Raw genomic sequence first — 13,109 nt, forward strand, 5'->3', positions numbered from 1 at the left:
CATTGGACATTATATTTTTGAGAGCCTGTAACATTGATTCGTAAAAATTATAATTGTAATAATGGTCTTGCTAAAGAATACTGAAATTTCATGTCACATTAGACAACTACTAAGTCAGATAGAGGACCACTGCTTATTTTCTAAAGGATGGCAGTATGGCCTCTTTATATAAGCTTGTTATTGTGGTGGGCTGTTACTTATGAAGCTTTTTGCTTGAGGCAGTTTTTTAAACTTTCTTTTATTAATCTAAAGGAAGAGAAAGCCTGGTTTTATTCAGGTAGACATGGCAGTTGCTATGAAAGTTGGTTGCAGGGCTAGCAGAGCAATTTTTGCAGATTTTGACTGTGAGTGTGCTTAATGCCTGCTTCAATTCTTTTCTCCTGCCTTTCACAAATCAGCGGCTCAGGAGTCAGGAAGGTACATTTTCACATTTATTTATAACTGATGTGTTTATGCATTTTCATGTTCCTCTTTATTACTAAATGCAATGAACATCTTGTGCTCCGCCTTACTTCGTGCAAAAGATGTGTTTATGCGTTATATTCTGCTTTTGTTTTAATTGTGAAGTCAAATAAATTAACTTATTTTATTTCCCATACAATTTTATGCCTACGGTATTCATCGCATTTCCTCACCATAAAATGTTTCTGGACTCGTGCTAATCCGATAGAATAACATCAAATCCCGATGTAGTGCAGACAACATCTTAGCATATAAAAGCAGTAAATCGTAAAATATTGCCTTGCTTACTTATTTTTTTTAGCACATCTATGAAAAGTTTGGGGAATAGATAAAAATTTTACGCTTTACACATAAAGGCACATTTTTTATAGCTGCCCTTTTGAAATGTGTGCACATTTTTTTTTTATCTTGCATCTATTTTTGCTGTGAATATGTGTTAGGTATTTACTCATTCCATTGCAGTTCAACTAGTGACTTCAATTTCTCTCCACATTTGTGGAGACAAAGTTGGAGGCTTATAGTTAAAACTTGCTCTACAAATCGGTTGGAAATTTGGAAGCAAACCTTGGGAAGCTCAAGCAGGGACCACAAGTGGCCCTGATTTCTAATATAAATTGCTGCAAGTTTCTGTATGTGTCAGCATAACTCTGAGGAGTAGCAGTAATGAAACTAAGTTCTAAGTCACTTTAAGACTCTAACCAAATAATTTACAGTTAATAAAACTTATTGTAAATCAGAAGGTATCTATAGCTATAGTTAATCACAGTGGGGCTTTTGTAGTAGATGTTGTGTAATAAATGTCAGGGGCCAAATTACAAAGGAAAAAGATGTGTTTACTATTTAAAAGAAACAAGTGAATCTGTTGTCGAAGCTCCGAGCCATTCGCTTCTTCATTTCTATCTTTCCTTTTATGGAATCCAGTTCTTCGTCCACTTCGGTTTACATACCCGAATTTCCTTTCACACTATAAACATCTGCTGCACAAGTGATGTAATGTTATAGTTTTTTTAGGCTTAACAGTTTTGTTTTGTTTTAAAAAAGCCGTGAAAGCTACTCTAATCCGGTCTCTGCGAGTGGTCTATACGCCCAAGGGGATGTAATACAGCTCGCTAAATTTCACAGTAAGTCATATAATTAACTAACATCCATTCATTAACTTTTTAATTAGTGAAAATAAATGTATGGCTCCAATTAGAAACTTGCTGAACATCATCCAGAACTATTAAGTGAGTAAATTTGACCGAGATTCTGAGTGCTTGAGAAGCACGAGATGGCGCACTACTTACCACTCATGCAACATCAGCAACGCGAAAGCAGGAATTTCTGACCGCACAGCCACGTTACCGTCCTTATTTTCGCACCGCTAGCCTTGTGCCTGCTGCATTAGTGGTGACTTTGGCGCACCACCACACTTCTTACTCTCCCCAAGTCTCGCTAAAGTTTGATTTAGTACTTTTCGATGACAATCAGCAAGCTTCTAATCGCAACCATACGTTTATTTTCACCTACTACGAAGTTATTGGGCGTTAGCTAGTTACTCGACTTATCGCAAAGGTTAGACTTCCATATCATGTCCCCCTGGTCATGCAGCCCACCCACGCAGACCAGATTTAGTGTTAGTTCTACGGTCTCTTTTAAACAGACCTGTGAAGCCTAAAAAAAAAAAGCGAGAAACACAGCACATTATACGGCACCAAATTGCGGTCCACAATGGTACATAAACGGCCGCCGTACTTCCCTGGTAGAAAACGCAGGGCTGCAGCAGACGCCGGGGACGATTCGACCGGAGCCAAGCGGAGCGCTCGCTCCACCGAAGCCAACAAGGAAGATGGCCCTCGGCTGAGAGGCTGCGCCCCCACCACTTCCAGCCGCTCCGCCAGTCCGCACGGGTCCGTCGGGAGAGCCCGCCACCCGCAAGAACAAGAATCTGGTGCGACTTATTTCTGTTGCCTGCCATGAGCCTCGTGTTATGGCTCTGTTCACCCCTAAAGCTGCTGCCATCACTGGTCGTAAATCATAAGAAAGGTGTGGTGTTCGCTGCACGCATGGTGACAGAATTATTTATGGACACGTCTCAGACACATTTAAGCATGTTTGCTTCGTCCATACGCATGCTTTGAACAGTTTTTGTGTGACCAGCATGACACGACAGTCAGACGAGGAAGAGACATGCCTCAGATGGTGTCTGCAAACTGTCTTTTGTATGACATGTACTGGCGGCGCGAATGCGACATAAACTGACAGCGTGGTGGAAGCTGCCTGCTTGTTGGATCGATCGTGCATCTGTCACGGTCTGAAAAGAATACGTGCAATATTTTTACTCTCTTAAACGCGCAATGTTTTGCCACCAACCTTGGGGTGCCTACTTTCTCTTTTGTCAATCTATGAGGCAAGTAATGATCTGTTTTGTCATATTCATAACTTTATTCATGGTGTCTGGGGTGTACCCGTACCACGCGCTACGGCAGGAAAATTGTTCCTCGAGGAGCAGTTCGGTTTCTATCCGAGTTCGAGCTTCCTGCATACGACCCTCGATGTGGGGGAGCATCGTATTGGCGTGCAGTCGTGTATCTTTGCTGAGTGATATCATTAAAGTCCATTATGATGTAGAATACCCGAGAGACGTTCTTTTCCCATCTTTTTTCTTCAACCAAGTTTCCCAGCTTTTACCACAGTCTCGGGTATTCTACATCATGATCAACTTCCACCAGCTCGCCTGCGCGCTCGCTGTTTTTTCATTAAAGTCCACAAACTAACGGTAGTACTGCACTGGCAAATTTCTTATCTATGGGGCTTTATTATTGAAATATATGAAAGCATTTAAGATATTAACGTTTAACAAGATCAAATAAAAGAACAGAGCGGAAACTAAAGAAATCGTAAGGTAAACTTGCAAATTATAGCATCATTGCCTGTGGACAACATTAGGTAAAAGGCCGAAAGTGGCTCTCTTGTGTATCAACTCTAAGAATCACTATAAAATGTCAATAATATCTGCTCATACGATAGCCTCAAGTAAAATGGTCACCTATCGTAAAATATTAGTGGCAAGAGAAAAACACTTATTCATATTTTTTACCGTTCTTGGTTGCCGCGTATTTGCGTGCCAGACTTCTTTTTTTCATCAACTATCTCTTTTCACCAGATGGTGATGTAGTTTTGATCTTCAAGGCTGGTGCCACACTACTAGATTAAAAAAATGTAATAAAACCAAAACTATTAAACAAAAAAAAATTATGATGTGACTTGTTTCCTTTAGGCAACACTGGTCAACAAAGGATTAATGATAACGAGGTATCATTATTATTGTTACAACAATGCAGGAGGCACCAGATGCTGACTGGAGCTGACCAACTTCCAGCCGTCTAAAAATACTTTCATTCACACTGCAGGAAACGGTGTTGCTATCAGTACAACCAGTAGCAGCAGCAGCAACCCATCCGCAGCGGGTAGTGGCAACAGTACCGCCAACTCCGGCGGCAGCACCGAACAGGGCTGCCCCGAGGACGAAGACGCCCGGCGCATCTTAGAGGCCGAGGCAGCGCTCCGCAGCCTCACGGGGGGACTGCTGGCCGAGGAACCCGCGCTGGGGGACGTCCAGCCCATGTTTGAGAACCTGTTCGAGAAGAAAGACCCCACCCGGCAGACGGGAGAAGCGTGCCAGGCGAGCAGCACAAGCGGGTCGGTGGCCAGTTCGTGGAAGGACGTAGTCACGCTGAGTGCCTCGTCGTCCTCCAGCGGGAGCGTTCCTGGGGGATCGCCCATGCGGTCCCCTCTCTCTCCGCCGGCGCCGGACTCGAGTCCTGACCAGCCGGCCTCCCATGGAACACCCAAGTGAGTTCTGGTCTCGCTGCACTGTTGGTCGCCAAGTATATCCTCCGAGTGTCCTTCGTTTCCGTCGACGTATTTGTGCGCGTTTGCTGCACAGCCCCGGTGCATTGCAGGAAAGTATGTTACATGCATATGACTTCACTACATAGCTCTTGTGCATCGCAGGAAAGTGTGCCGGGTGCATCTGGCTTTGCTGTATAATCTTGATGCATTTTAGTAAAGTATGCCACATGCATGTAGCTTCACTGAATAGCTCGCCCATTGCAGCAAAGCTTGTCGTGTGCATGTAGCTTCACTGCATAGCCCCTGTCTTTGTTGGGCTCACGTGCATTTTCACTGTATAGTCCTGATGCATTGCAGGAAAGTATGTCATATGCATAACTCACGCATTGCAGCAAAGCTTGTGATTTGCATGTAGCTTCACTGCACAGCCCCTGTTTTTGTTGGGCTCACGTGCATCTCTACTGCATGGTCCTAATGCATTGCAGGGAAGTATTTTATTTGCATGTGGCTTTGTTGTATAGGTTCTATACATTTAAGCAAAATGTCACATGCATATAGCTTCACTGCATAGCTCTCATGCATTACAGAAAAGTTAGTCATGCGCACTTAGCTTTGCTGCATATATATGATGTGATGCTATGAAGTGCCTAACAGTTACATGCTTCACCGTGTGACTGCAATGCACTATAAGAAAAGCTTTTTGCATGATTATAATCTCACGAAACAACTCAAACACTTTCACAGAAATCTTCGTACCCAGATTGGATTGCAAAAACATTTCCGAAGTTGTAAGCCTGAAGGTATTTGTTATAGTAAGTTACAGGTTAAGAAGGTAGCAGCAAATGCCCCTCAAAGGGAATCTTATATCCCTCCGCCACCTCCGCATCCAATAGCATCCCATCGTTTCCGTGACGTCGCAGCCAACGCTCCAGGAGGGTCTTGCCTTTCTGTACATATTTGCTTTATCTTTCGACTTTGACTTAGCATTGTGGAAGCCACAAGAGGGAGATTAGAGTTTTCCCTCTCTGATGGAAACAGATACGACTTTCGGGGATTAGCTTCCCCCTCCGATGGATACAAAGGTCGCTTTTTTAAAAAGTGGGGGTCGAAGACAAGTTGGCACCACTCTTGGGCTATTATCTATCCATTGAAGCGGAACAAGGACAGTTTCCAGTGAGCTCTTCGTTCGACTGCGGAGGGATTTGAAACGGGCGCGTCACACTTGTGGGAGGAGCTTCTCCTACCTTCTTGACTTGTAACCAACTATAGCAGGGTTTAGCAATTGGCGTCTTCACAGTGTTTTGTAGTTATGGTTAAATTCTAGTAAAGAGCCCAGTCAAGTGGACCGGACTGCATATTACGTGTTTTGGAAAAGTTGAGCTGAAGTAGGTTCTGAATGATATTATCATAACCTTTCTTTTTTTTTTCCCACTTCTGTGGCATATAGTTGAAGACACTAACTCTTCAGCTGCATCTTGTACTATGTTACAGGGCAAGCAGAGAGCAAGATGAATCGATGGACACGGAAACAAGTCGGGGTGACAGCACTGGAGATGGTTTGGCACAGAGTGCTAACCCGAGTCACCAGGACACTGGGAAAGACAACCGTGCTGACGAGGACAGCGGCAACATTGAACTGGACACTCGAGAGCCTGCAGCAGAGAGCAGTCGGGTCAGTTTTTTTTGTTTTTTACAGCGGAGCTGAACCAAGGAATTTAGTGTCCATAATAACTGGCGCACTTTCTTTCCACAAGCCAGCAGCCGCCGGTGTGCGCGAGCACACGCAACAAAAATGACGTCACAGACCTCCATTCGCGGTTGAGATGACAGTGAAATGTATGGGCTTCGGACCAAAGGAGAATAAAGACAAGTTTTTCATCTACACAGTGGTGCCTGGTGTAAAAGGTAAGCGATGAATTGGTCTGACAAGCACGTAGCTTTCACTTGTAGAGATGAAAAGCCTGTCTTTATTCTCCTTTAGTCCAAAGCCCATACATTTCACTGTCATCTCAACCGCGAATGGAGGTCTGTGATGCCATTTTCATTGCATGTGCTCGCGCACACCGGCGGCTGCTGGCTTGTGGAAAGAACGTCCGCCACTTGTTACGGGCAGTAAATTCTTTGGTTCAGTATCCCTTTAAGGGCTAGATTCCCCAGTATCGTGTCCGGTATGTCAACACAAACCTACCTGGACAGCTACCGCCATCTATAAGCGACGGTGGCAAGCACAGAACCAGTATGGTTTCCGCCGTCACTCGTAGATGACGCCAACCTTTCCAGCTATAATAGAAGAATGGATGATTGGGCGCGTTGGTGGGAATTCATTGTAGGAAGCAACGTAAAAAACAGACAACGACGAAGAAGAAGCACACAGTGTATCGAGTACAGCTCCGCTGGTCTTCCTTCTTCACGAAAGTGGAAAGGCTGAACGTTTTTTGGCAGCTTTCTTATAGGTGTTTTGATGTTTAAGTTTGTGTGCTTGCAGGGCTTCAGTTCATATCTCAGATACTTGTTGCCTGTTTCCTTAGGCATGTAGTATTTAGGCAATGCACAGAAATATGCCTTTTGTGCTAGTTATTAATACTAAAAGATAGGGTGCAAGAAATCAAACAGTTTGTTTTTTACTTGCCATTGATATATTTTGTATGCTTTAGAAGCGGGGCAAGAAAGTAAGTGTGTGAAAGAAATGGAGGCCCTTCTCATTTTATTTTAAATTGTCAGTAAAATTATTGTGACACTCCTGTAGTAAATTTCAGAAGATAGAGCCAATATTCTATTGCATGGGCGGCCAAGCTGCGGCTCTTCGCGTGTTAAAGTGCATCTCGTGGCTCTCTGTCCTACCCCCCCTCCCAACCCACTTTCCCGCCTCCCTCCCAGTCACATGAGCACTTCTCCAAGAGGAGAAATGGAATGCGTTTTAAATCGAAAGACAGATTGCGGTTTGGTAGTCTTGTGCTGCGGCTACCTTACCTACAGTTGGACTGCTTTTGACTTAGATAGATTAAAAGTAGTTTGAGTCTCGTTTATTGCTCTAGAAAAAAGTTTGCGTCCCCCCCGCGGCTCTTGGAAGTTTCATGGTTTTGTTTGCGGCTCTTAGGCCGGGTCAGCCTGGCCACCCCTGTTCTATTGCTTCATTGACATTGACCAGTCCACCAGTGTATCGAACCGTTAGTCTATTGGTGTATAGATATATTATATTGGCATATACCATAATATCCCAAGAGATAGCCCACCTAGAATTGAAAGCAAATCGTGTGAAAATAAGGAGTAGGATAACTTTTAATGTGCAATAAAAAGGTTGGAAAAAAAATGCTAGTTTTAGATTTTGTGATTTGCGAAACTTGTGATCGCAGGGAGGGGCGATGAACAACATCCACGCCAAAAAAAGAAAACAGAATCGATCGAAAAGAAACCGTTTCAATCTCCGTTTCTAACGCACCGACGTCACAGCGCCGTTCAACGTGCGAAGCAAGCATTGCTGGTCAGCAATGCTTGCTTGTCTCCTGCCATGGTTAAGTAACGCTATTTCTGTCAAGGTCATCATTACTCAAGGCTTTGCAATTACTAGAAGGGGGCTATCTTTTGGGGCTTTTGGAAAAATAGCAAATCATGCCAAGAATAGGGGACGGGTTATCTTTCAAGGGTGGGGCGTCTCGGTATATTATGGTAGGCTCATGAATCTATCAGTGCATGGCTCTATCAGCATATAGGTAAGTCGGCATGACCATTCGGTTGGAGACACTGAATAAGCATTTTGACTAGCAAAAAAAGAACTCTTTTTTAACTGCACTATCGTTTTTATCACGAGGTGTTCTATTTACGAAGCCCCATGGGACTTCCGCTAACTGGAGGTGCCTCCCCTTCCCAGGCCGCGTTTCCGGCGGCATCCACACCAGTGCACTCGTCGTCTCCCTCGTCCTCTTCGTCCTCGTCGTCAACCCAGTGCCCCGCCACACCGGATGTGGCTAGCACCGCGGCTACGGTTGGCTCGTCCCAGTCATCCTGCTCGAGCCCGGTGACCTCCTCCACGTTTCCGGCGGCTTCCACGGCGGCTTCGATGGCGTACTCAGCGGCCGCGGAGTTCGGCAGTGCGGTGGCGACGCGAGGCCGAGTGGACGCTTACGACGTCGAGAGCCTGCTGAAGATCGGGGAGGAGTGCGGCTCGATGCGACCCATCGCGGACCATCCACACTTCAAGGTGAGGCAGTGTTTCATCGCGATGTCCATCTCTAGTCTGCGGTTGAAGCCTATGCAGAGCGCAAGTCGTCTGCTTCTTCAGCAGGGGTTGCGGTGACGTCAGAACGCCGAGCTCTGATTGGCTCTGATTGGAAGGATAGTGGGTAGATCTCAAGGCAGCTAGCTTTGAGGTCTGCTCACTATCCTTCCAACCAGAGCCAATCAGAGCTCGTCGTTCTGACATCATTGCAACCCCTGCGTAAGAAGCAGACGAACTTGCGCTCCACCTACACACAGTTACGTTTGGCTGCGTTGTGGCTGCATTTGACTGTATTGCGTCGAGAAACGGCTGCGAGCCGCTGGGACATTCGTGCTTCATACGAATCGTGGTAGCCAATTCAAGGAGAAGCTTGGCATGCAGTGTACAAAGTAGGAACATCCCGGTTATTTTATGCAGCAGCGCAGTCAGATGCACTCAGACATGCTCAAAGACAATTATGTGATTGGGCCTGTAATACTCTGACGAGATTTCATTAAGCATCCTCAAAACATATTCAAGGACACTCACAATAACGATGTCTGGAGATAAGTTTGTGCTGGTTCATAATTAATTGATCGAGCCATCGGGGAGCAAACTGTCCCAACGACGGGATGCGGCACGCTCAAAACTGAGGATTCCCTCCATAGTTGAATCAGCATTTTTTTGTAGGAAAAACCTTTACTATGAACTGGCATCTTTATGACTATATGAATGCTTAATGCCTTTAAAAGAATACTTTATCTTTTCTTCTCTATATACATGTTCACTATGTCAGTTTTCACTTTAGAAAGTTTCCTCTGAACAAAGCATTGTGGCATCGTTGGAATCCTCGTATGGGTAGCATTTTTGGTGAATACACAAGCAATTGTGCAAACTGTTTTAATCAGATACTTTGTTGGCCATGGTGAAAGCGTGCTACCAGCAATAAAACGGAGCATTCAACAATCAGTTTGGCTTCCATTCAATCTCTGACCCGCCGCGTTCCTTTCGTATCAGGTGGAAGACCCGAGTCGCAAGGACTGCCGCCACGCCGGCAGCAACCCGGGCGTCGTCGGTGGGGGCCTCGCCCCCCGGGGCCCCCCGAGTCCCCCCCGAGGGGTTTCATCGGGGCCGGGACTCGTGTTTGGCCGGGGGGGCATCCAGGTGAAGCATGAGCCCAAGCTGGAGCCCCTTTGCTTCTCGGACTGCGCCATGCAGCAGCAGCAGCCGCAGCAGCAGCAGCAACATCACCACCACCGGGAGTTCTCGGCTGGCGGCGCTTACTCGAGCCCCTTTGGCACGGCCATGGCTGAAGTGGCTCCCGAGCCAGCGCGTTACGCTGTTCTCGAGAACAAGCTCAAGGTAAGTGGCGCAGAACCTCTGTCCCTACGCGGCATGTGATCCGTGGCACTATACTCACATTCACACCTCGAAAACCGTAGTAAAAGATTGGCTTCATGTTTGGTCATTCTGCCACACGCGTTTAGATGCGGTAGATTCATAGGGTGGGCGGTGCTTTTAATTTGGGTGGTGCCCCGGGCAGCACCCGAACGCTAGGGCACCCCTCGTGACGCTGCGCGTGCTTCCCTTCAGCACCACCCGGATACAAAGCTTTGCACTGAATTGTCTGGGTCACCAAACAGGGGAAGTGCACTTTCCTGTTCTTTCTACTCTTTTTTCTGCTCACGGAAAACGCACAGCCTCGCACTCTTTACCCTTTCGCTTTTCTCGAAACATCCGGCAACATGGTAGGACACCGTCACGGGGTTCTCCCAAAGCCTGCTAGTCAGACGTTTAAAACCCGGTTGTCGGGCTTTTGCAAACTCGGGCAAATTTGAGGCTTCTGCCGAGAAGAACTCCGCACGTGCTCTGAAGTGAGGGCGCATGTTCCACTCGCAGGAGCCGCTAAAGCCCTCGCTGGGCTACGGGGCGGGCGAGGAGGAGCGGGTGGGTGCACACCTGGTGCCGCTTCCCGACGACGACCGGCCACTGGTGATCGATGAGAGCCGGCTGCGGCTGGAGGAGTCGGACGACGACGACTCCAACTCGCGGCCGCCCCTGCTCGACTCCCCCCAGAGGACGCCCGACGGGAGCCTCAAAGGTCACCAGCTCTGCATTGATCATTTTTATTCACCCATGAATCATTGAGGGCATCTGGGTCCATGGCCTGTCTGGCTAGTCTTGGATCCATTCGAAATCACGACGAATATGGGTCACCTGGCACCCACGCCTGTACCGTGCAAATACAGTCAACTCTCATAAATTCAAACTCTCCTAATTCAAACTTGTGGATAATTCAAACTAACATGCAGGTCCCAGCCTGTGCGTCTCTATCGGAGGAAACTCCTGATAATTCAAACTTTGCTTTATTCAAACAAATTTTTGGCCCCCCTCGAGTTTGAATAAATGAGATTTGACTGTAATAATAGAGAGTTTCAGAATAACGTACGCAATTTTAGCGCACGCTAGAGCTAAATTTAGCACTTGCGTTAGCGCACGCTGCACGAGAGTTTTAGAATAGTGTTTCTTCGCCGCGACGCAAAATCCCAAGCATCTCACGCTTTGAATGCCACCAAGATACAGTCACAATTTTTATTTCACACACTAAATACTGTAACTTGAAAAAAAAAAAAACGCTTTTTGGTTCAGAGTAACATTTTAGATTTGTTTAAACATGAGAATGCGACGCGAGCAGTCGACCGGTTGTGTCCACTTACGTTGCCTCGGCAAGAGAGGTCTTGTGTAATGACCTTCGCCTGCGTTCTCCGAGAAATGTTCGCGCCTCACAAGCATCAAGCTGCCGGTGATTGTTGCCAGACCGAGTGCGATGTCGTCCCGTATTGAAAATCACAGTTGCGCGGATACCGCCAACGTCGCACTCATGACTCCGCCAAAGCGGCCGCAGACCCGCAGGCATGGTCCTGGGAGCCGCCATTTTTTAACTGTGCTCGTCTTGGGTTTAGCCAACTTCTCATCACGAATCCTCCTGGGAGGAGCGCAAAGACTCTTTGCGTGCGCGCGCAATTTCCAAAAAATAGCGCATGCAAAGCGCAAAACGTGGTTAGCATTCGGCGCATGCGCAGTGGCGACGACGCTACTCTTTGCATATGAGAAGCTTTAGCGTCTGCTATTCTAAAACTCCCTAATGTCGTATTCGCTTGAGGCTGGTTCACACATTGGCGCTTGAGTGCGATCGACTGCGTCGGAACCGTTTGTGATCGCGGGCGATGACTTGGGATATTACATTCATTGTCCATCCACAGTGCAATATGCTGGAGTGTTGAGATTGTTGAATAGAATGTTTCTAGTGACACTAACCAATTATGAAAATATACTTGATGTTTAGTAAAGGCTCACCTCTGAAGCTGTCTCTTTTCATATTGCTACTCAGTGAATCAATGTTTATCTCACAAAGTGCATTTGATGAGGATAGGAAAGGTGATTTTAGCACTTTCAGAAAGGTATAAAAAGCAGCACCTATTGTACAACTTAAAACTAATTCTAGTTTCATGCTTTCTTTTGTATCAGTAGTTCTTCATAGTTTAACTGATTGAGTCGTGTGCGAGCCGGTTCGGCTATGAAGAATGCCTCGCATTCTTCATAAGTGGTGCCTGTCTTTCATTGGCTGGCATAAGCGGTCATGTGACTATAGCGACGACAACCAACAGCGTTCTCGTCGGAAGTTAAAGTATGAGTCTTGGTACGTATAAAAGATTGCACCAAGGTTTACTGACCGCAAAGCATATTCTGGCTATGATGATTTTGTTAGGTATGGTCAAAGTACTACCGCAAACATTTCTTGTCACGTTTTTGGTACAGCATGGTACATCTGGATGGAACAAACACCAAAATAGATGAACCAGTCATAGTTGTGACCTGCAGTAACTGCTCTGAGTCTAGATGTTTAGTTGAATTTGTTTTTGTTTTTAATCTATACAGACAGCAAATGCCCAACTCCAGGATGCAATGGCACGGGTCACGTGACAGGTTTATACTCGCACCATAGAAGGTAAGTGTTTTGCATAATTTGTTATGTCTGTTTCCTAAACATCACTTTAAACAGTTATTGCTAACAGCATGCTGTCATTTTATTTGTTTACTATTCACTAGGCTCCAAGCTTTGGTAGGATTAGATTCATAATTGCAAAGCTACAGCAATACTAACTATAATCTGTGCATCATAATTCATTCAATTTTAAGTAATACAGTAAAACCTCGTTATAACAAAATGGGATATAACAAACAAATGGATATAACAAAGCAATCATAATTCCCCTTGCTTGAATAGTTGGAAGAAATGGACATTGGCTATAACAAACTAATGGTTATAACAAAGTAATTACGACCGCTCCTTCAACTTCTTTATAACGAGGTTTTACTGTACATTGACTTGTGAGTAATTTCTGGAACACTTATATTACTTATTTCTTAGTGTACTTCATGAACATTTGTATTGCATCTTGATGAACAAGCTTACAAATTTATTACATCAAACATTGATGTAGTTTGAAATTTTTCCCTTTTATCATACAAAATTTGAGAAAAAGTAAGTCTCACATAGAAAAAAAAAAGAAAACGAAAGTAGGACGGTGCATTATATTTATTGCATTAAATTTAA

At 45.4% G+C, this 13,109-nt stretch overlaps 1 protein-coding gene across 1 annotated transcript in view; it reads left to right on the forward strand.

Annotated features, from left to right (window-relative positions):
• Positions 1-2,172: 2,172 nt before the first annotated feature.
• The window catches only part of LOC120848687 (myelin transcription factor 1-like protein), a 43,230-nt gene continuing 32,293 nt past the window's right edge, over positions 2,173-13,109 (forward strand). The window contains exons 1-7 of the mRNA XM_042287041.1: positions 2,173-2,203; positions 3,855-4,296; positions 5,788-5,968; positions 8,165-8,494; positions 9,509-9,853; positions 10,391-10,592; positions 12,431-12,500. Coding sequence (XP_042142975.1) covers positions 2,173-2,203; positions 3,855-4,296; positions 5,788-5,968; positions 8,165-8,494; positions 9,509-9,853; positions 10,391-10,592; positions 12,431-12,500 — 1,601 coding nt within the window. The remainder of the gene's footprint in view (positions 2,204-3,854; positions 4,297-5,787; positions 5,969-8,164; positions 8,495-9,508; positions 9,854-10,390; positions 10,593-12,430; positions 12,501-13,109) is intronic.

Source organism: Ixodes scapularis, unplaced genomic scaffold (assembly GCF_016920785.2).
Source record: "Ixodes scapularis isolate PalLabHiFi unplaced genomic scaffold, ASM1692078v2 PGA_scaffold8__174_contigs__length_109621045, whole genome shotgun sequence".
Lineage (NCBI taxonomy): Eukaryota > Metazoa > Arthropoda > Arachnida > Ixodida > Ixodidae > Ixodes > Ixodes scapularis.